The 24,653-nt window shown below is 42.9% G+C and overlaps 1 protein-coding gene across 1 annotated transcript in view; it reads left to right on the forward strand.

The window, feature by feature from the left end:
* Ca10 (carbonic anhydrase 10) overlaps window positions 1-24,653 on the forward strand; it is a 466,337-nt gene that overhangs the window by 362,111 nt on the left and 79,573 nt on the right. The window contains exon 4 of the mRNA XM_077801340.1: window positions 4,137-4,322. Coding sequence (XP_077657466.1) covers window positions 4,137-4,322 — 186 coding nt within the window. The remainder of the gene's footprint in view (window positions 1-4,136; window positions 4,323-24,653) is intronic.

The raw sequence follows: 24,653 nt of genomic DNA on the forward strand, positions 1-24,653 counted from the left end.
TCTTTTTTTTTTTTTTTGATTAATACAAATTAATGTTATTTTTGGAGTCTTGGGAAAGGGTGGGGGTACGGAGGCATTGCATCTAATTGTAAGAACACATAGACAAAATGTTAGACATTATGGACTCCTATGGCTTCCTGTCCCCACTCAGATCTCTGCATAATGGAGTGCGGCGAGTTCCATGGGAGCAGGGACCAGGCTGACCATTCTATCCCCAGGTGCTTGGACAATCTTCTGAGTAACGGACAGACTGAGTGAATGGCTGAAGATGGCACCTCATGTGCAGAAGGAGTCTAAAAGAGAGGCAGAAGAAGAGAAGGCACAATGGGTTATTCTTGACTCTCCTCTTGTTATTTCAAGCCTTCGAAATGATCTTGGGTGCTTCCCCCAATGCAAAAGTCAAAGTTCTCCCTTCTGACATTTAACAAGCAATGCATCAGGATCTGAGAAGTAGGGAAGAAGTCAGGAAGGAAGATCAAGAGAGATCCTTCCACATCAGCTGGGTACCATGCAGGCGGCTAAAAGAGAGGAAAGGAAGAGAGTGAAAATGTTTGACCATTGCATATGCTATTTACTTAATATTTGTAACAAACTCATGGGGGAATTTTTTAAAACTTTTTTATGATGGTAAAATACATATAGTCTAAAACTTTACCGTCTTAACCACTTTTAATTTCTGTGCATTAAGCACATTCATAGTGCTGTACCACCTTCACCATCAGCCATCTCCAGAACTTGTTTTGTCTTGCAAAACTGAAATTTTATAACTATTCAACTAACTTTCCACTCCTCCCTCCACAGCCCCGGCCCCTGGGAATCACTATTCCATTTTATGTGTCTATGATTTTGAATACTCTGACTACCACATGTAAATGGAACCCATTTATGTTTAAAGTAATTACTCCTAAGGAGGGACTGTGTCCTTTTGCTATTTGTTTTTTAAAATGCCTTATAGCTTTTTCTGTCCTTCATTTTCATGGGGAAATTTTTGTTGTCTCTATTTTATGGTTAAGGAAACTGAAGCTTCAAGAGATGAAGTCAACTACCCAAGGTTACACAGCTAACAAGAGGCAGACTGGGAATCTTTTGACTCCAGAGTCCTTGATTTCTCCACCTGCTGGGTGTCATGTGTTTTCTAAGTACTAGGAAAATGCAGACAAGCATACGATATGGCCTTGCCTTGCTTCAGTGGGCAACAATTTTCTTAGGAACATTAGACAGACACAGATGAGTGGATTTCTAGAAATGTAGGAAGCCTGTGATACTTGCCCAGTGGTACAAAGGACAACTCCTGATGCAGCCTAGCATACCATAGCATGTGCCTGGGTGTCACTGGATTGAATCCCATGTTCCTGAACTCAATGTCATGGTAAGAGAATTACATACGTCTAGCTCTATGGGATCTACTCCCCATAATGAATGGATTTGGCAATACGTAGTAGATACTGTAATAACGGGCACACCATTTGGCCCACAATTTGCCTCACAAAACACACTTGGATTAGTAAAATGTTTTATCCTTAGGGATATTTACCATAGTATTTTTTACAATAGTGAAAAAGTAAAAGGAGAGTAAAATTCAATAATGAACTAGATACTTTTACAATGAAATATTATGCAAGCATTTGAAAGCGATATCACAAAAAGATTAACAGCAGGGGCATATATATCTATGTGAAAAATGATGTATTATCTATATGCATATATATAAAAATGATCTCATAAAATGTGCCTATATATTGTTATGAGAGTGAAAAGTATATATAACAAAATATTAGTAGTGGTTTTGGCTAATTGTGAAATTGTGGCTGATTCTTTTTTTCTTGAGCTGTTTTATATCTTCTGAAAATCATATGCAATGCCACAGGAAAAAATAAATTTTACTTAAATGTGAAGTAATGTCAATTGCAAACATCTTGGAACCATTGGGCTGCCAAAAAGCAATGAATTGGGACACAGAAAGAAGGGAAATTTTTATTGCCTCATTGCAGCTAAATATACATCCATTTAAGGCTGGAGAACAGGAATGGAGCCTTCAAAGAGGACCATTTGGTTGCACGGAATGGGTGACTTAGCAAAAAAGGGACTTTATCAATAAGATGTGCAGTGTCTGAGAAACCACAGGTCTTGAAAGTATTGTGATGAAAGGATGGAGTTCAAGCAATTTCTGCCCCTGCCTACTCTTTCTCTCTCTCTCTCTAGTCACATCTGGTTCATTCATCTCTCCTTGTGTTCTGACTTTTCCTACTGTCTGTGACCTTGCAGTTCAAGCACTCAACAGAGACTCTCCAGGGTTTCCATCAGAGTATTGATTGACTGTTTCAGATTCACAGAAGAGAGATGATTGCCTTAGTGTGTATCTGTTAGCTTTTGCTGCATGACAAACCATCCCAAAACTTAACAACCTAATTATTTAGTTCCAAATCTATGTCTCAGTGGGCATTGCTTCTGGTCTGTTATAAGCCATGCTGATCTTGATAGGGCCAATTAGCTGATGGATCAGCCGTGGGTTGGCTGGTCTAGGTTGGTCTTTCCGGGGTTGGCTCTTCTCCTTGTGGTCTCATCCCCTAGCCTACTAGCCCAGGTTGACTTGCATGGTACTCTCAAGTTTCCAAGATGGTGCCTGGAAGCGTAGAAAGCCTCTAAAAGCTGCTCAGAGCTAGCACATTGCTGCTGCTACATGCTATCAGCCAAAGTCAGCAATAAAACCAGCCCAGACTCAAAGGCACAGAAAAAGACACTGTGAGGCTGGGGTAGAATTATGGATTTTTGTAAACTGCACATAATCCCCCAGGGATCCTGGTTGACACAGGATTCACTCAGTAGCTGCACCACATTTACATTTCCACATGATGTCCTTGGTTGATGTAGCACAGGAAAAGAGAGACTATAGAAGTGTGCATAAACTTTTCATGATTTCAGCCCGGAAGTGACACTTGGGATGTCTCACAGCCCATGGCCAACATCAGTCACATGGGCTCCACCTAACAGTAAGGTGGTTGAAAAAAAATGAATCAGTGGAGGGCTTGGTGAGCAATCCAAGAACTAAAATAACCGATCAATAACAAAGTCAGGGTCAGAAAGGTGGACGGGCAGGTAAAAGTGAATGCCACAGAGCAAAAATATAAGGACACATCTAACGAAGGAATCAGAAGTTAGGAGAAACCTTTAAGGAATCTCTTGCACAGAAAACTGGGAGTAAGCAGGAAGAGAAGCCAAGTAGTTCAGCATCCAATAACCCAGAAGCATCCCATCTAGACTCATTCAAAGTCTCCCCTAAGCTCTAGACTTTGCTCCAAAAGCTAAGTCAACCCAGGAGAGAAAGGAAGTAGAGTCCCAGATAGGAACCATGTTCTAGAGTCAGTTGTCCAGAAGTGCTAAGGTCATAATCCAGAAAATGAAGCTGAACCCCAAGTCCAGAGAGAAAAGAAAGAAGGCAAAAGAATACAGAGCAGCAAGCATAGCAGTTGGAAGGGACTAAAGCAAGATGGGAATCAGGGATATGGAATTAATCTAGGGCTGGGTGAAATGGGAAACTTGTATGACCCTCTAGTTTGGCTGGTAGCCCGAGGAGGGATCAGAGTTATCCTGTGCAACGTCTGATGGCAGCAGCAGGACAGGGATCTAACTAAAACACAGGACCAGACCCCTAAGACCAGACCCACAGTGCTTCCTTCTCCCACCAGCCTTTGCTCCTAGTCGTCTCTTCTGACTTCCTTGTCCCTCATCTGTTCCTGGCATCCCTCCCTGCTAATTGCTTTCTCCAATTTCTCACACCTGAGATTTTTTAAACTTTACAGAATCTCTGTCTTCCAAACATTTATGGTAAGAGGGAGAAGTTATCTTTTTATAAGGTGCAATGTACAGAATATTAGTCGCAGCTGGTGAAGTCACCTTTGAGTTTCTAACCTCAAATTCCTAAATGGCAATGTGGTTTACACTTCACGGGAATACCTTAGAAGCCAGGTAGGGCAGAGAAGTGTATCTGGGAAGGCTGCCATCTCCTACTTCACTTGTGGATTTAGCCTAATGCCTTCTGATCAGAAGAAGGAAAAGGCATCGGTCTACACACCATGCTGGGTTTGGGGCACAGTGGAAGGACAGCCTTGCCTGACCTATCTGCCTTTGCCTTGCAGGTCAGTGGGACTATGTACAACACTGGAAGACATGTGTCCCTCCGCCTGGACAAGGAGCACTTGGTCAACATATCAGGAGGTCCCATGACGTACAGCCATCGGCTGGAGGAGATCCGGCTACACTTTGGGAGTGAGGACAGCCAAGGGTCGGAGCATCTCCTCAATGGACAGGCCTTCTCTGGGGAGGTAGGTAGGTCGTCAGACTACTAAGGTCAAGTGCCAGTTTGTGAGGTTTGGTGCCTATTTACTTCCAAGGTGGAATAACAGATGGGAAGATTTCCCTTGAATCTGTGAAACGAGAAGGTCTGTGTCTCCTTTCTCCATCTGTCTTTTGCATGTTGGTGTGGAAGTCTATAACCAGCTCCCGATATCTCCCAGGGAATGAGACAGTAAAACCGAGCATTATCTTGTGAGACATTGGTGCAGGTCTCTTAAGACTCATGCCCTATTATATCTCCAGGGCATTATTTGACCCCAAACCCTTACCCCTCACTACTCATCTGAACCCATCAGCCCCTTGTGTGCCACGTATGTTGGTGCAGATTTGTAATTCTCCCTTCTGCTAGAATAGGTTTTATTTGCTCAAAACTATAACATACTGTGAAATAAATGTCAGGCAACTAAATGGTTTGTCTGAGAATCTGCAGAATGGAAATGTCATCGTGCGCCACCATTAACAGTGTCACTGTGTGCCACTGTCTACCCAGACAAAACTCAGGCCACAGCAGTAAGCCCAACCATGGCTTCAATTATAGAATGGGAACTAAAGTTTAAACAGACTTCATCTGTGATGGGACACTTGACAAACAGGGTGTAGCTAATTTTGAACTGATTTCACTGCAGTATACTTAAGGGTGGTTATCAACTAGGGATCGGGGGTCCTCCTATGCCCAAATGCCCTGTACTCAATGCAAGAAGGATTTGAAATTGCAGAAGCATGTATACCACTAAGGCTCTTTGTTTTTGTTGTTTGTTTGTTTGTTTTTCTTAATCCAGGTCATGTTTAAACCTGCCTGGCATTATTTTTAACATGGTAGGGTCATACACTGAGAAACAGACCCACAACCTGAAGGAGTCCGTTGGCCAGATTTTGATGTGTGTTTAAAACATAACAACTAAGAGAGTCTGCCTGGGGACTCAGCTAGTTACCAGGGATACAGGGATTTTTAAAAGAAAGAGAGAGAGAGAAAAAAAAAGAGCTCCTACCACATAGGAGTTCAAAGAGTGCTATATTCAAATCATTAAAGTATAATGTCATGCTGTAATAGAACTGTACAAAGACCTTGGCATACTCAAAGGAAGAAGTGACAAATTTCACTTGAAGGGGTTAGAAGAAGCTTCACAGAGGAGTTGCCCTTTGAACTGGGCTCTGAAGAGAGGTAATGAAGAGCAATTTTAAGAGCATCAGCTTTGGAGTCAAAGGACCTGGGTTTGTAGCTCCTGCTTTGATACACACTAACCGTGTTATCTTGGGATATTACTTGGGCCTTCTAAGGCACAATTTTGACATCTCTCGAGGTTATTTTAAAATTTAAGTGAGATTTCAAATGTAAGGAGCATTGGAAGTATTTTGGTTGATAAGACAAAAAAACAGAAGATGAAGCAGGAAATGAGGGATAGCATAAGAAAAGGCCAGAGGCATGTCAGGGCACTGTGTTGAAGAAGCTGCATGCAGATTTCATCTAGCACTTTATCTGGGATCTATTAGTAATGGCTGCATGGATGATGGGGTTAAGCAGTATGAGTTTCCCTTCTCCATCTATTGGGGGAAAAAATCTAGAATTGATTAGGGATGTCTGCAAAGGCCATGTATTGGAAAATCCGGGGTGTGGCAGGGCATATGATAAAAACAGGGCAAAAACTCCCAATTTGAGCATTACTGGAGACTTCCAGTCTGAATTAGAAAACATTCAAAGTTAGACAAACTCTTCCTTTTGAGGATGTAGACTATTTTAACATTCTTATTTATTTTAACTGTTGGTTTAGTGCCCCACTCACTTGTTTGCCATTATTCCTTTGTTTTTTTCTCCCTCACTGGACTGTCCTTTCCTGGTGCCTGGACACCATCACAACACTGTCTCAGAGTGGAAGTATTTCTACTGTTTAAATTAGGAGTGAAAATATAGATGGGTTCTAGGCTAAAATCTTTACATTATAGAGTTCTTTGTATCACTTATTTCTTCCATATGTCATAAGGGTGTTTTGTGACTTGTACATGAACAGGTTACAATTTTGGACTAAATTAGTGCTCCCGGAATCCTTAAGGGAAGCACAGAAACTTGATCTCTTAGGGTATTTATTTTTCCAGAACTCCCCCCCAGACCCCAGAGATCAGGTTACCCTAAGAATCTGCATTTTTCAAAAGTTCCCAGGAGAGCCTAAGATTCTGTGTAGGAAGTGTTCCCTCAAGAGGACCTGAAGTACTCTCAATGAAGAAAGCCTTCAGTGAAGAATGCCTTTAAAAGGAGTAGCAAATAAATACTGAAAACTGGGAGGCCCTGTCAGAACATTTGTGTCTGGGTCCTTCCCCAACCCAGCTGAGTCAGAATCTCAGGGAACTGGGGTCCAGGTAGAGTTTTTTTGTAAAGCTTTCCCCAAGAGGTTTTGGTCAGCAACTTCTATGTCAATTCCAGGACAAGCTCTGCCTGAATTACACCAGTTTTCTGAAGAAGACTTAAAGAATAAAACCTTACTGTACAAAAAAAAAGAGGAAAAGGAGGGGGAAGGGAACACACACAGGTAATTGCTTCCTGGGGAAATAGCAAGCTGCAGTGCTCTCTGAACTGCATGGACTTGGGGAGCAGCTTCCCCATGGACACACCCATTGTTCCAAGGCAGGTTTGAGCATCAGCCTCAGCATAAGTAGAGTTAGACCTTGCTGAGTAGACCACATCAGGTGTAGCACATTCCTTTCCAAGCCCCTCAATATGAGGCGTCTGTAGAAAATCGGGATGTGTATTTCAGTGCAAGGAACCAGAATTTTGCAGGCTCTAAAAAAATGCCATATGGCAGATCATTGGAAAAGCAACTGGCCAATTGAGCCCCTTAAAGGGACCCTAGTGAACAAGAAACGTTTAGCTTTTTTTTTTTTTTTTCTTCAGCATGAGGGAAGAGACTTAGAGCCAATGGGTCGAAGCTATAGAAAAATGGAGTTTAGCTAAATATATGTTCTATCAATGAAAGCCAGCCATCAATGAAATGAATTTGCTTCTGGAAAACAGTGAATTGCCATTGTGGAAATTACTGAGTATGGAACAGAACCTGGTGTCTTCACACAAGCTGGTGAATTTCTATTCAAGAAATTCTACACAATCTATGATTTTCCCATAGATGTTTTCTCCGATGGTGTTCTACCGAGGGTTCGCCTCAGGAAAAAGAAAAAATACATGTCACGCCATAGCTTCACTTTTTCCTTTTATTTTGTGCCTCCTTTGAAGCCACCTGGGTCTCTATTTCTGGCTATCCTCTGAGAGGACCCAAGTAGACACTTCCCACAACAAAGTGTGTGTTTATGTCATTGACAGTGAATAATCACATTGCCATCTGCCCCATCTATCACTGCTGATGGTGATAAGTCAATTAATGGTAGCCATCTTCCTTAGCATAGTGCAATAGTTGTTATCTGAAGAGCTGGAGATTAATTGCAGTCTTGTCTAGTGAGGTTATTATAATTGATAGTAATCATTTGCTTTGTTTTATAAAGCTGCATGGATGTACGACACAGTCAGCAACTGCATTTTTATAAAAATTATTCATGTCCTACATGGAGAACTCCTGGTTGCCTTGTTGGGGGTGGGTGATAAATGAGCATATTCAGGGATTCAAATGTCTCAATTTTTTTAAAGGCAAAAATTAACTGTTTTTAATAAGTAAAACCCTTAGCTTGCTAATCATGTGTAAGTGCTTAGATTAATATCCAGTATAAAGTAGGGTATTTATGAAAAGAAACAAATACATTTAACCAGGCAAAAGATCATATTGGAAAAATGAAGCGTGCCTGTGGATTAAGTTGCAATAGGGAGACTAGACAAGAACAAAATCTTTCTTATTTGGGAGACATTGGACAGATTCATTTTCAAAACCTTTAAGTTCTTCTTTTCAAAGAGATAAAGGGTACCCTGAGATTTGCACCAGCCCCTCCACAGGCTGTCTGTGGCCTGATCGTTTTTTTAATTTTATCCACTCTTTGCATGACTTCTGTACTGTGTGATTGGCTCTGAGCAAGGCCAGAGTCCAGCTTCTACTCAGAGAAGCCTACAGTGTATTGAGAGCTATGTATGCTGACAGACAACATCCTGTGAGTATATTTGAGGTTTATTTTGGAAGAGGATAATGAAATAACTCTCTTTGAATCATAATAAGAGAGAATGGGCCAGGGGCAGTGGCACACTCCTATAATCCCAGCAACTCAGGAGGCTGAGGAAGAAGGATTGCAAGCTCAAGACCAGCCTCAGCAACTTAGTGAGGCCCTAAGCAACTTAGTGAGACCCTGTCTCCAAAAAAATAAATAAGTAAAAAGGGCAGGGGATAAGACTCAGTGGTAAAGCACCCCTGGGTTCCATCCCTTGTAATGAGAGACACAGACAGACAGACAGACAGACACTGAGGGAGAGAGGGAAAGGATGAACAACTGTGTATAGAAGCTCACCTGTGGCTCCTTCTGAAGGTGGAGTGGAGGCAGTTGACCTTTCTAGGTCACACCCTTGGAATCTCTGATCCTGCTCAAAACACATTTGAGGAAGGGAGGTTAAAGGTCATGTGTAAAATATAGGGTTTTTTTTTCTTCTTATTTTTTTGTAGCTTGAATCAGAAAAGATAGAACATCTATCTCAGAACTAATAACTAAAACTGAACAACACAAAATTCAGGCCTCTTCTTCTTCAAGGAAACAATTATTTGCATCCTTTTCCCTAAAGCAACACGAATCTGTAGGACAAGCAACGAGCACCAAGTTGGACTCAAGTGTGTGTGGGTGTGAACAGCGGAGGGGGGGGAGCACCAACAGAGAACCAGGGCCCAGGAGGCCTTGCATGGTTGGGGGGAGGAAGGCTCAGGCCATGCAGTGAGCACTTAGCTGTGTGGCTGGGATCTGCTGGTAGAGATACGTCGGTAGCACAATCGAAGGTTAAGAGAGAATGAGAATATCCGGATGTCTAAGAGTAACAGGTACATGGGTAATGTATGGAAGTGCTGCTCATGGGCCGTGAGAAAGCTCTTCTCTCCACTCTGAAAGCCAGCTCCAACTCCTACCCTCTTCCACCTCAGTCTTCCTGTTGGAGATTCCCAAGCTCCCTTCCCTCCCCTCAGCTCACTCCCAGCTAGCCAGGTGCTGCCCGCTCTGGAAGTCCAGATAATCCTGTCTTCATCTATTACAGGAGTTTGCAAACCATACCTTATGGGATAAGTCCAGCCCAGGAGCTGAGAACGGTTTACATTTAAAAAGAAAAAGAGCAGGAGGAAAAGGGAATAAAAAGGAGGAGGAGAAGGAGGAGGAGAGAGAGGAGAAGAGAAGCAGGTGGAGGAGGAGGAACAGCAGCAATAGACAGCCATGGAGACCATGTGTGGCCTGCAAAGGCCAAAATATTTCCTACCTGTTCTTTTACATAAATGTTTTGCCAACCCCAATCTATGATGTTACCCATCAGAGTGGATCTTGTAACTGTTGATTCTCATTTCTATCAGAACCCTGGGAATTTTATCTTGATCATCGCTCTATGCCCATCTCCTCCTATGTTGTCTGGCACACGAAAGCCAATAAATGTTGACCACATGAAGCAATGAATGATCTTGGTGACCCTCTCCACGTAAGAGCTATTCGTCTTTGTGTGCCATGCACCTAGCACAGTGCCTTAAGTACAGTAAAACGCTCAAGTGATGCTTGTGGAGTGAATCATTGGATTGCTGAATCAACAACTCAACCAATTGTGTCCCAGGAACAAAAACCTTACAAAATTTTTTTTCCCTGAAATTCTGAGGTGTGTGATATTCATTGACTACACAGAATATATGCCGCCCTGTTTAAGTGAAAGTTGGATTGTTTTGATAAAAGATGCCCGAAGCAGCACATTCCCCCAGAAACAGGAAAAGGGAAAAAGGGCTTTAGTTCATCATTACCGTAAGACTTCTTCTAGGATTTCTCTAGGAAAGAAGTAAGCTTTGTGAAGTTCAAAATATATTTATAAAGCACAAACCAGGCTCTACCCTAAATATGATGGAAGACACCAAGTGATGAAATAATTAAGGGTCACCTGAAGGGATTTCAGATTCGCTGGAGGGACAAGGCAAAGACTTGAGTCGATCCATTACTGTGCAGCACAATGCAGTACTTGCCCAGCCAGGTCCATGGGTGGCTGCAAAATCTCACTGCCAACATCTGGTCACTGTTTACATGCTTCATGATTGACCTTCATTCATCTGTCCCGTTAACAGATATTGATTATCTACTATGTGCTGCAAGTGAATACAAAAGATAAAAATCCATACCCTTCAAGTCTTTACAGACAGATAATAATAATAAACATAATAAATGAATACGTTTATGTGTTCAGAATTGTTAGAGTCTGTAAACAAGTCAGGATAGCACCTGGCATTTTGCCAGAGGGAGTGGTTTGTGAAGTAACGCCAGCGAGCCATTAAGTGTGGAGATTCCTTATTGGTTGACTGCTGTATCGAGTTTATGTTAATTAAGATAAGCTGTGTGGAATGTATACATACCTCTGTTGTCCTACAATCAACGGCTCCCACTCTTGCTGTATCAATGTATACAAGTTGCTTGTCACCCCCCCCCCGGGTTATTTTGCTGCAGCCGGACTGCGGCACAGAATATGATAAAAGCTCTGGGGACAAAAACAGAGTCAAGTAGGGGTAACAGAGACTGGGGAATAGAAGTACTGTTATGAGTTTAAATTGGGAGGCCAGAGTTGATCTCATGGAGAGGATGGCATCTGTGAGCTGGCCGGGAGGACATCCAGGGGAAGGACATCCAGGGGAAGGACATCTCAGGCAGGGCCAGCGGCCAGCACGATGGCCCTGGAGTGGGAGAGAAGAGAGAAGCAGCGCGGGCATGCGTGGGAAGGGTTGAGGCATGAGGTCAGAAGGTAGGAGCAGGGCCAGGGGCTGCTGCTGCAATACATGGGGGTCCTCTCTGCACGGGCTTTGCATAGACTTTAGCTTTTACGATGAATCAATCCCAAATTTGTATCCCACGTGGACATAAATTCTCCTATTTAATCAATAAACACAAGCTCAATGAGGCTGCTGTTAACGTTATCTCCTTTGTACCTGGGTCAAAATAGGGCCCAAGACAATGAATGACCAAGGTCAGACTTAACTCAGGTCTTCTGATTCACGGCACTGTTTAACGGAGGCCAAGGTTTGTCCATAAACCCCACACTAATAATTATTTGCTGCAGCTGGGCCTCGGCACGGTGGGAAAATCCAAAGACCAACCAGCCACAGAGTCTGCCTTTAAGGAGTCTATGATCCAACAGAGGATCCTGTTGGGCCAGTCACCCTGTTCACTCCCATTGGTCCTGGAATACTTTTTAATATCTTCCTCTATACCTAATGGGCTCTAGATAAATATTGCTGAACAAAGAGATTGAATGAGTAAATGGAGATCATTTAAAAGACGGGAGCTTTCAACGTGCCTAAACTATGCCCAGCGAATCACGAACGAAATTTTATAGTCCTAATGACAAACCTAATCAAGTTAATGTCAATATTAACAGAAGTTCTGGAATTTTTATGTTAAATTATTCACAAAATTCAAGGTAAGTGAATTCTTCAGGGTAACTGGGAGGAGCGATGGAATCATTTTGGAACTAGTAGGCTAGGATAATTCATTTAGATTCTTCATGTCAGCCCTGGAATTATTCCCAGGACCCAACTAGGGAGCTTGTTTTTTGCCAATGCTAAAAGCCAACGCTCTGGATTCCGGTCCCACCCAGAGCGAGCAAGCTGGCCTTGGAGAAGCAGAGCAAACAGGGGTCAGGAGTCCAGATGGTGGTCATGCATGCTGTAAACACAACAGCAAGTGGATGGTGACTGTGATCTATGGATATGGAGTTTTCCCTCTGGAAATGGTCGTGATGACTTTTGGAAAGGACAGGCCACTACAGCTCCCTGCACTGCCAATTTTAAACTTTTAAACGGACACAGCAGGGCGGCCTCAGAGTGAAGATATTGCATGTGAACACAGCCTGCTGAGGTCAATTCACCATCCCGTGGACTCCATCCTAACCTGAGTCATGCCTCTGGCCTGGTCCCACCAGGGTGGCATTATGACAGCCACCATCCTCCTCCTCTGTCCTCTGACCTTCCTTCCCCACGGTGTTTCTGATAAAGCCTGGACGGAGGCGTTACATCACAAAGATAATGTTCCAGACAGGAACTAGCCGGAAATGGATAGGGTTCGGCCTCAGACCTAACTGTCACCATGGAGACCATCAGTCATCCCTTTGCAAGTGATGAATGAGGACTTCATTTATCAGCAGCCGTGACACTGCCATTGAAGGGATGAGTCCTACTCACAACAGTCCAGTGAACTTAACTGCATTTTCAAAACTGTTTTCCAAAGCCACGGGAATAAAATCAATTGGCAAAGAAGGTCTTAAATAAGAATGACCTACTCGCTGCTACTCTGACCTCTGTCAGCAGTTCGTGAAAACTTGCAGAGGCTCCACGAGAGCTCGCATTTCCCACTTCCAGATACAGACCCAGACTTGGAAAGAATAAATCTACTAGAAACTTCCATCTTAAGGGTCCCTGTCAGATGCACTTTTGAGATCATCTCTTCCTACGCACCTACTGCGTGAACAAAGGAAAAATCAAAAGTCAGAAGGACAAAGGCCTGAGGTCACTGAGATGGAGTGGCAGAATTGGGATCAGAACCTCCGTTGCCACTTAGTTTGGGATTTTTAATTTAAAATTCTGTGAAATCCCAGGATTCAAAAGTCCCTTTGGGTCGTTTGGTTTAAATACCCAGGACAGCCTACAGCCCAAGCATCAGATTTCCTATATGAGTGAGCAGATGCCTGTCACAAGGGCTTTTATGGAGTCAGCTTCAAAACAGCAAAGACTTTGGCTGGTTACTTTACAAACATGAGCAGGATGAGTGTCTGTGAGGAAATAGATCTTAAGAGTGCCAAAGTGCCCCTCCAAAAAAAAAAAAAGATCAGCAATTGAGGGCGAGCCATCATGGTGCCTGATTGCAAGAAATGTGAAAATTAAAGATTGGGAGACTAAAAATGGAAAGTGTAGTGCCTTAAAGATCCTTCTTTGGTCTCAATATGGAAAAGCAATCCAAGGATAGGAGTGATATTTCTGGGCCATTTGAACCCTCCTGCCCACGTTAACCCTAAGATCCTCCAGAACAGCTCTATAATATTAAATATAAGTAATCTAGGTAATAATATTGCAAAATTAAATCGTTAGGTGTCTAGCCACTTGTGGGAGGTGCTGCTATACAGTTCAACATAAAGCCATTTAAAACTCCCAGATTCATTTGCTCTGACATATCGATAAACTTCTGCTGAAACAAAGCTAATCGTCTCGATGGTGCCAACTTAATTGCTCGCCAGTTGACAGATAATAAACAGACCTGAGGATTAAAATATGAACTAATTACTGTACTCAATTCCATTTACTTGATTTCATGTTCCATTAATTTTTTGCATCATTTCTGGTAGAAGCCTTAGATTTATGGTTACCCCAAATGAATTATGCCACTTGGTTGCCTGTGGCATGCTCATGTTCAGAATCGGTTGGAAAGGGCAGAATTCTGGGCAGTAAATATTTAGCAGAAGCACCTAGGATATAGTAAGTGAAGGTAATTATCCATTCCCAAATACCAGCCAGAGTCAGCCTCTATAAATCTATCCCCATCTCAGCACTAAAAGGGCAACAGTAAGATTACTCTCATGATTATTCATTGGATCTGCTTGTTAGAGGCAGTCTCCAAAAGCAGTGGTTGCTTTGGCTGGAAGGGGACTCAAGGGAAGCAAGACTAGCACCTCGAGGGGAAAGGGCATTGGCCTAACAGTCGGTTGCTCAGGCCATCAGACAGAGGGCAACATTTTAGACTTTCTGAATTCAAGAGCCCTCTCTTGTCACTTGCGACCTGTGTGATCTTGGTAAAAGAAAAGTTAGGTAAATCATTTCACCTTTTTGAGTCTTTTAAAACTGTGAGATGGGGCCAATCTTGTGGGTCATATATATGTTACAGGATAATTATGTAATGCAAGAAAAGTAAATAAATAGCCCTCCTAGGGTAGAGCATTTTAAGACATAAAGTGCCAAACAAGTCAATTATTGGTCTGCCTTTTAAACATTAGAATTCAGACAGTCCAAACCCCTTACAGATAAGATATATTAGCATCATCACAATGAATTAATCAGTACCACCATCAGCTGTAATTTACTGTACACATACTATATCTCAGGGTGTTATCACACCCAATCCTTACAATAAAATTGAGAGCTAGCACTCATTAGCACCATAGTGTATATGAAGGAAAGAAATGTGGAGACTGTAGTCACATGACTGCTACAGGAAAGAGGTAAAATCTGAAGCCAGGTATCTGATCCCAGCTATACACCCAAGAGACCTTAAACCAGTCATCTGACCTCTCTGGGCACCTGATCTCATAAGCCCATTTTCTCTAATCCTAAGTGCCCTGTTCTGCACCCGAGATGATCTTTCAGCTCCTCTTCACTTTGCTTTAAAAACAGTCTGCATTTTTCTCTGACTGTAAAGTGAGACCGGAGCCTATTTCTCCAAGCAGCAGAATAGTGGCATGAAATATGACACAGCGTCACTTGTTCTTGCTCAGGATGGGAGCCTCGTTCTCCTTCCCCGCCCAGCTGGACAGCAATCAGGATATTACACACAGATAGACATTGGTGGTTTTCTTTTTTAATCTCTCTTCTTAAAAATATAAATGCAAGTTATTGTGTATCTGTAAATTTGTGCTTGAACGCATCCATCCGCACCCCCTCTGCAAAATAAGAAAAACTGTATTCCTTAGTCTCAGGGGTAGCTGGGGTGAATACATTTTCTTGCTTTGAATCTATTTGCTGAGCTAGAAATTTCTGGATTTGGCCTTGAAAATGAATCCTGCAGGAGCTATTTGGCAAAATGAGCTTAGCCAGGGGTTTTAAATCACACTCCCAGCCAGGAAAGGGAGGAAGGCCCTGGGATCACAGATACCTGCTTCAGGACCTGGTGCCCCTGCATCAGTTTTTCAAAGCAAATCGTTGTGTCTGCTTCAGCAAAGACTAACTGTCTATGGACCCAATGGCTACCCCAGAACAGCTGCTGTTTCTGGAAGGTCCTTGGTGGGGGTCAAGCATTTTCTGGCCACTGCACCAGCCTCTTTAGGACTGATGGGTTCCCCTGACCCAGAGGAGGAGCTGTGGCCTCTGTGCGTGAGCAGATGTTAATGGTTCAGGTGAGAACTGGTGGAGTTATTCATTCTTTGTTTGAATCCAGGCTCCATCACTTACCCATTTGTGACCTTGGGCAAGTGACTGAAACTCTTAGTGCTTTATTAATGAGTTTCCTTATTAATAAGTTAAGACAAATAATGATGCCTAAGCTATAGAGTGGTTCTCCCCAGCTTTAGTAAGGTTAGTTTACATACTAAAAAATTCAGCACTTTTAAGCCATTAAGTCCCAAATTTTCAATGCTGTGAATATTTCCATGAAACTGACACAGGTGCATTAAAGGAGGTTGGAAATCACCCTCTAGAGCTCATTATATAATTTATTGTCATCAATAAATATTAGTGAGACCATTAATACTAATGGATATTAATTATCACTAAATAAAATTCACCTATTACTTTTCTCAGAGGAACTCTAAAAACATAAATATTAATTTCAAAGTTACCAATAAGTGGTATATTTGTTGCTCAATTTAAGTTTTTTAGATGTTCCATAAAGGGGACATAATGGGTTAACTGTCCCATTTGATGTGGTTTCACAAATGCAGTCACATGAAGACTATCACAATGAACTGGAATACTTCCATCCCTCCAAAAAGTTCCCATGTGATCCTCTGCTGCCCATCCCATCCCCAACCTCAACCCCTGGTAACCACTGATCTGCCATCACCATAGATTTGCCTTTCTTGAATTTCAATCAATAGGCTTATACAATATGTATTCTTTTATCTCTTCCTTTCTTTATTTTCAAATTTATTTTTGAAATTACAAGAAAATTACACAAAAAATTATTTTTTCTTTGGGAGTACAGTTCTCTGAATTTTAATGGTGTATAGAATTGGATAACCAACATTGTAATCAGAATTAGAAACAGTTCTACCCTCAGGGGTTTTTTTTATATATATTTTTAGTTGTAGATGGTCACGATACCTTTATGTTATTTATTTAGTTGTTTTTTTTTTATGTGGTGCTGGGGATTGACCCCAGTGCCTTACGTGTGCTAGGCAAGCTCCATACCACTGAGCCACAACCCCAGCCCCCTCCAAGGTTGTTTTAAGGATAAAGAGGATCAATATATGGAAAGTGCTCAGAACAGTATATGGCACACAGTGAGTGCACAAAAAGTGCCAGTTTTAGTTAGCACTGACGTACTTCTTTGAGCTTTCTCTTCCAGAGTCAGCATTTCTATCCTCCATCCACTTCTAACAGGAACCCAGAGTGGCCTCCAAGCAGGAAGTGAGATTCTTACAAACTGCATCTTTTGTTCCAAATGCCCTTTCTCTAGGAATCTGGGTCCAAGCCCTTTGCTGATTGCCATCTTCTTATCAATGTCAATGCTACCTGCAGTGGGCCTAGCACTTTCTTCTTTGCAAGTGGCACCATTCCTTTCCTGGTGTCTTTGTCCTCCTCAGGACCATGGCTTAGCCTAATACTCGCTGCTATGCTTGGCATGTACCCCCTTCAAAATTCAGACATTGCCAATGTGATGGTACTGAGAGCTGGGGCTTAACAGGTGATTAGGCCCTGAGGGGATTAAGGCCCTTATAAAAGTGGCTCCTCTCACCTTCAGCCTTGTGAAAATACAGTACCCCTCCCCTCCAGACAAGCTGCCTTGACCCTGGACTTCCACCTCCAGAACTAAAAGAAATTAATTTCTGTTTTTTATAAATTCCCCAGCCTCAGATATTCTATCAGAGCAGCACAAATTGAGACTCTTCCTCACTGTATAGGCCCCTGCTAACCTCAGCTTAGATTGGTGGGGAAGTCTCATCCATTTGAGGTCCTGCAAGGAAATGCCCTCCCCATTCCAGCCTCCAGGTGGCGCCCTTCCCCATCCCCACATGGGGACTTATTCTTTCACCGAGAACCTGCACCTGGAATACTTCCCATGCCCTGTGAGTCCACCTGTGAGATAGGCTACTCACCTGTCCTGGTTTGCCTGAGACAGTCCAGGTTGATGCAGTTAGGGCTGATGTCATCTCAAAAGTGCCCTGGGTCTAGAGGATCTGAGTCAAGACACTTGACCTCTGTGGGTCTTCTTTCCCTCATCCAGAAAACAAAAGCATTAGAATAGCTCACTCAGGACCCTGCCAGTCCCAGGAGGCCTAGGGAAGGAAAAATCATGCATAGTTTTATCGTCACATGTAAACATTGAGGGGTCACCATGCTACGTAAAACATCAGAAACACTGGTGTGTCACAAAATGTCTGTTCCATTGGGGACATTACCCCAAAGATCAAGATATATAGCCACCCTCATACCTCCTATACGGTAAAGTCTTGAGAAATTAAGCCATTTGATGTGACACCAAAAATTCAAGTTCAGATTTTTCTGCTCACTTGGGTGTGTGAACTTTTGCTGTTGATACTTAAGATATCGAACCTCCTCTTCCTGCTCCTGATGTCGTCACCAAGCTCTCAGTGTGCACACATTCTATCACACTTGAGTCATCCAGCCACCTCCCAGGTAAAAGAGCCCCATGGTGAATAAGGCACTGTATTAGAAACCATGGGTTCCCCTGGGAGAGACTTCATCTACTCTAGTTACAATTGAAATAATTTCTCTGCACTGAGCAGCCCTAGGAAGGAGCCCCGGAAATTTTCAACATCTCCTTAGGCTTTGTTTCCATTCTAGTCTTTAGAGAGCCAGAATAGCAAGGAGATTCTGTCACCTAAGCTCCCCTGTATATGCCTACCAGTGTCCACGTGTAGCCTCCTTCCTGGTCAGACAAAAGGGAGGGCGTTCTCTGTTCCAGAAAGCAGGCTTTGCTTATAAAACACTCCCTCTTACCAAGCTCTAGTGGTACTTCTAGAGCATTCATTTAGCTTGATTTACATTACTTTAATTTTCTTAGGGGTGTCTTTACTAGCTGGAGGGTGATTCCCCCCTCTTTAATTAAAGAACAAGTGGATTCCAAAGCACTCAGAACAAAAGGGGCTCCCACCCTGTCTGTCTGGCTTGTGGCTTTCTCCTGCTGTGTGCTCTCTTCTGAGTGCTTTTCAGCTCCTCTCCACACCTGGAATGACAAGGCAGGCGAGAGGTGTGTCTTTCGGTGGAATCAGCCAGCCCTTGGTTTCAATTCATTTAATTTCCTGGAGCCTATGGCAATTTGGGAGAGGACCCAGTAGTGAAATCTTTATCTCTCAGATACAAAAGCAGTATCCAGTCGGAGCCATTCAACAAATACTGATGACAACGCTGAGCCAAGAGCTGCCAGCCTTGGGACGCACCAGCAACACAGCCAGCCAGTCACCAACCTCACAGAGTTCGGGTCCCAAGGGCATCTGAGCAAGGCATTTGGGGGTGCAAACAACAGAAACCCTCCCAAATAAGCTTCAACTACAAGAGAAACTTACCAGAATGCCTTTGAGATATGCCCAAGACCAGAGAAGAAACAGAAAGGCAGAAACCAAACAAGTTCCTTGTAAGCACATGGTAACAAAATGGCAGAGGCAGGAGAGGAAGCCAACCTCGTGTCAGCAAGCTCTCCTTTATTCTGCAGCGAAGTTAATCCATCAGGCACACAGGAGGGCTCATGTTCTGGGCATGGGGAATGGCCCCCAGGTGACAGAAGGAGTTTGGGTTTCATAGTCTAACGATGAGGGTGACTTAATCATTGGAGACTGCAGACGTGAAGTTTAGACAGTCAGGGACCTAGTGGTGCAGGTTAAAATTCTAACTGTGGAGGAAGGCAGTTGTAAAGCATTTTAAACCTGTTGTCACTGGGAAAAGCTCACAACTCCGTGTTCACGGCTTATCTCTGGGACCCATGGTTACCTAGAGCTTCACTATTTGCTTTTCTCCTTCCAGGACTCATCTGCAATGGGAAAGGGTGAAAGTCCAGGGCCCAGCATTTCAGTATTGGCCTCCTCCCTTCAGAACCCTTTGTGGTTGGGAAGGGGTGAATGTTTGCTTTTGGTGAAGATGCTGGGGATGAATCCGGGAAAGGATGAAAGTGTGCTATTTTCCCCTCATCGGCCCATCGTTAATGTTTGGCTAATTTCCCTCCCTCCTCCAGAGCCACACTGTCCCTCCATTTTTTCTTGGGGAGCTATCTTGTAGGAATATTATTTTCCATAACCCTCAGTTGTGACCCTGGAACTACTCCTACTCCATCTCTCCTCATTTTTTCATGGCTGCTTTATTCTCATTCTTTCTCATTTTCTCCACAAACTATTCTTTTGTTGGCTTCTCTGTGCCTGGGGAAGACAGAAATCACACACACACACACACACACACACACACACACTTCAAAATTTATTTCCCTTTTGGATCAAGACCCTCCTGGACTTGATGGTCCAGGATGACTGGCTGGCTGGCTTTCCATCCCAATTTCAAAATCTCCAAAGAAGAAATGTGTATGGTTGGAGAGCAGTTATCTACTGTGGTGGGAAGAGAGTCGGTCCTGTTGCAATTGGCCTGACAAAATCCACAAGCTAACGTGCCATTGATAGCTCTGACCCACATGTGGGTGTTAAGGAAGGCTTTCTGACATGAGCAGGATCCTGCAAAGGAAGGATGAGCATGGCTGAAGGAGGATAAGAGCATCCCAAACAGGAACTTCCTCTATTGATAGAAAGAACAACGCTAAGCAATCCATGATGTGCACTCAAAGAGTTCAGCCTTATACTGTTCCAGAGATCCTGACATGTTGTAGCTCTGTCTTCACTTGTTTCTAAGAATTATTTTTGTCTCCCTTGATTTCTTCTATGATTCATTCCTCATTCAAAAGTGTATTATTTAAACTCTGGGTATTCAAATATTTTGCTTTTTTTTATCTTGTTGTTGCCTTCTTTATGATCTGGTAAGATGCAAGAAATTCTATATTTTTTTTGTAAAAAAAAAGACTTTCTTTGTGCCCTAAAATATGATCGATTGTAGAGAACGTTCCATGTGCTACTAAGAAGAAAGTGAATTCAGTTGTCAGGGAATGAAATATTCTATAGATGTCTGGTAGGTCCATGAGATTAATAGTTATTTGTTAGTTCTGAAGAGTCTTTATTTAGTTTTTTGTCTGGATGACCTGTGTAATGGTGAGAGAGGCATGTGATGGAGTGTCTCAACAATCCTACTCGTCACAGAGACATCAGTGACACATCCCAGACTTATCCTTTGTCTTACTGGCCACTGATGGTGTTCTCCCACTCCTTCTTTTTTGCTGATCCATGAATCATAGATTGGCTCAAATAAGCTGCCTAGGAGCTAGTGTCAGCAAACACACATCTGAATGTCAGCGCTGCACTTACTGTGTGCCCTTTAACAAGTCGCTTAGGCTCTCCCAAAGGAGAGAAATGATGATGATATAATATCAACCTCCGAGGGTTGTGGATTGGATAAAATGAGATAGTGTGAGGTAAAGAGCCCTACCAGTGTGCCTGCAGGGAGCAGGTGTCAAGCATTTGGTTCCAGCCACTGTCTCCCATCTATTTTCTTCTCCAATAGTTTGCTGACATCTTGATTTAAAAAAAAAAAAATGCGAACTTTGGAAACAGACACACTGGCATAACAAAGGTGCAAAATAATTAAGGACCCCCCTTCTCCATACCAAAAAGAAAACGAGAGTGTTTCTAACATAATCCACGGCCCTCTAGATAGCCTCACCTCTTATTTTTGTTTTTTATTTTTGTTTTTGTTTTTTCATACCAGGGATTGAACTCAGGGGCGCTTAATCACTAAGCCACATCCCCAGCCCTTTTTTATATTTTAGTTAGAGACAAGGTCTCGCTGCATTGCTTAGGGCCTGGCTAAGTTGCTGAGGCTGGCTTTGAACTCGTGATCCTCCTGCCTCAGCCTCCTGAGCTGCTGGGATCACAGGCGTGAGCCACTGCACCTGGCCCATCCTCACCTCTTATCGCAATGTCCGTTTCCAGAATTCTGAACAAAAAGAATACAAATTGTTTATATTGCTTCTATTGCCGTGCAGTGAGCTTCATTTTTACTTGGTATTAGCCGAGACCTGTTGGGCAGCTGCCATCCATGTAGCCTGTCTTCCCAGCTCCTGTCACCCCCTTCAATCAGCAACCACACATGACTGATCCATGATAACTGTATCAAATGTCTGTCCCTTCCAAAGCAATGGAATAACTCGGGGATTTATCCCGTCCCACGTGTTGACTTAACTTTTAAGATTCCCAGATGTACAACACTTTCCAAAAGCTTTTCAAATATCTAAGCCCAGGATATCCTCACTGGGATAGTTTGCCCATTATTAATGTTTTTGAAAAATGCCAACAGGTTAGAAATACAGAGCTTTCTTGGGCAGAGGCTGAACTTAATCAACATTGCAGGTTATATTATTTAATTTTCATGCTCGTTTTAATTAAAAGAAAAGTTCAGTTACAGTGGACCTTTTAATATTGAATATGCATTTTTTTTCCATACTGGCATGTATTTGATTTATTTTCAAAGGAAAAAAGAATATTCGCTTGAGTGAAGAGCTAGGGATCAGGGCTAAATTTTCAAAACCACCTCTTCATTAGCTATCATACGACTTGCTTTCTTGCAAATGCACGATCATCCCTGTAGCCTTGGTTAAGTACCTGTTGATTCTCTAGCCAGATTTACAAAACATTTCAGAAAAAAAAATCTAACTCAGGAAAATATATTCCTGCATCCAAAGTCTGAGCAGTGTGCCTAAATCTTTTCTCATCAAGTAAACAGAAAAAAAAATGAGTAATTCAGAATCATGCAAATCCCAAAACTCTATATGAAAAATTATGTTTGTTCCTCATAGATACATGCTTGAGCTCCCAGTGTGTGGATTATTTTGCTAGCCTCTAGATTCGAGTGTGAAAATGTAGATCATGTCCTCTGAGCTTCTGTTCCAAGTAGAAGACATTCAGTCTTTCTTGCTGCATGCTGTGCTAGGAGAAGGGACTGTTGACAATAGCAGGGGACAGGAAATAATCTCCCCATTAAAGTCCCCCGGCTCTGTGAGCACACCCAGCCTGCCTTGGACTTGCCTACCACTGGTGCTGAGCCTCATCCATGTTGTAGGTTATATTATTTAATGTTCATGCTCATTTTAACTAAAAGAGAAGTATAGTTGTAGTGAACCTTTAATACCAAAGATACCTGAACCCAGAGGTTAGCCGTGGACAAGTTATGTACCACTCTCTGTCTCAGTTTGCTCATCTGTAAAATGGGAATCATCATCATAATGGTACTATTCTTCTCTGATTTCCTTCCTGTCCTGATTATTTGGTCATTTCAATGAGATTTCTGTTCAATAGTATTTCCCCTTGTCTGACGGTGTTGCTGGACTTACCTTTCTTGTTTCCTGAGGAGAAACGTAACCTCAATATCTGCCACACTAGATTCATGAGATTTAGCAGAAATTTTACGATTCAATACAACACAGGCCAGCTGGTGGGAGGCATCGTGCAGATCCCTCTTTAGTCACCAGTAAATGAAGAGAGAGCTACAGAATTCACCATTGCCTGGACTGTCTGAAGCAAGGAAAGAAAGGGTGGCTGGCTTATAAGCTGATAACTCTAAGAAAAAAAAATATATTAATTAAGATTATGGGCACTGAAGGGTCGCTGTTGCCTGTTGGCTTGGCAAACAGCCCTGCTAGCTAAAGAAAGTGTCCAAGGCATTTAGAGACAATGGCTTTCCTGCTCACCCAGGAGCTGATAGCTGATGTTCCCAGAGGCAGGATCCACTAAGGGGTCCTGTGGGTCTCAGGAGTGTGTGTGTGTGTGTGTGTGTGTGTGTGTGTGTGCGCGCGTGCGCGCGCGCGCATGTGCACCTGCATACATGTCAAATACAAGTCAAACCAAAACAGAGAAGGCTAAACTGTCTGGGGATCTGAGAGGTGAAGACATACTGTTATCTTTCATAAAAAGGCCAATGTAGGCAATGTAGGTGTCACTGGAAAGATAACATTTCCTCAAAACCATAGAGGAAGTCAGGAAGCTGAGCAGGAGGGTGGGCTGGAGAGGAGTTTCCCCATGGGGGGGCAGTGCCAAGGCCTACATTCTGAGCGTGCTCAGTGTTTTTGGAGAACAGGAAGGTGACCAGCAGGTCTGGAGCAGGAGGAGGCCAGAGACCAAGAGAAGTGGGAATGGCAGAGTAGGAGAGGGCAGATTGCACAGGCTTTGTGGGCTAGAGTTGGTAGTTTGGTTCTCCCTATGGTGGGATTGGAGGCCCTGAAGGGTTTGTGCAGGGTCTTTTAATGCCATGCTTGTTCCTGGTTGGAAGCTGCTCCTTCTCCCTAGAACTGACTCCTTGTTATTTAGATGTCAGCTGAAATTGTCCCCAGTCACACAGTCACTCACAGTCACATCTCCTTGCTTTAATTATCTGCTCCACATCGATTATTCACCCATCATTTTCTTGCTTATTTATCCATTTGCTTTATTTTTCTCTCTCGCTTTGCACTAAAAAGCAGGCTCCACTAAAATCCAGCGCCTCTTAAGTGTAGATGGTGCTTAGTGACTCACTTCCAAACAAAAGAGGGTACAAAAGGAAAATAGTAAGTTCACCGAGGAGAAACCTGGCAGAGGCCACCTGGACCAAGTGATCGAGGTGAACATCACCAGGGATGCTGTGTGGGTATCAGGTGCTCCCAAAGGATGTGTTGAGGGCACTTGGTGACATTCATCCAAATATCCATGAGCCCTTTATAATCTTGAGAGAACCTAAGAGAAACACGAATTGTAGAACCTTCTACAAAATGACTGATAAATACCCTTCTGAAGTGTTAAAAAGCATGAGAAACAAGAGAAGACTAAGGATCTATCACAGATGTAGGGGCCTGAGGAGAGACGACAACTGAGTGAGATCCTGGAACAGAGAAAGGGCAGTAGTCTGGAAAACTGGCAGAATCTGGCTACAGTGTCTAGTTGGTCGTGTTGTGCCAATGTGAATTTCTTAGTTCCAACAGAAGTAGCATGATGTTATGCAAGATATTAACATTAAAAGAAGATATGTTTAGGGCGGGGGCTGTACCTCGGTGGTAGAGTCCCTGCCTCACACGAGTGAGGCACTGGCTTTGATCCTCAGCACCACAAAAAAATAAATACATAAAAAAAGGATATCGTTTCCATTTTTTAAAAAAGGAAGATAGGT

This window comes from Urocitellus parryii, chromosome 7, assembly GCF_045843805.1.
Source record: "Urocitellus parryii isolate mUroPar1 chromosome 7, mUroPar1.hap1, whole genome shotgun sequence".
Taxonomy (NCBI): domain Eukaryota; kingdom Metazoa; phylum Chordata; class Mammalia; order Rodentia; family Sciuridae; genus Urocitellus; species Urocitellus parryii.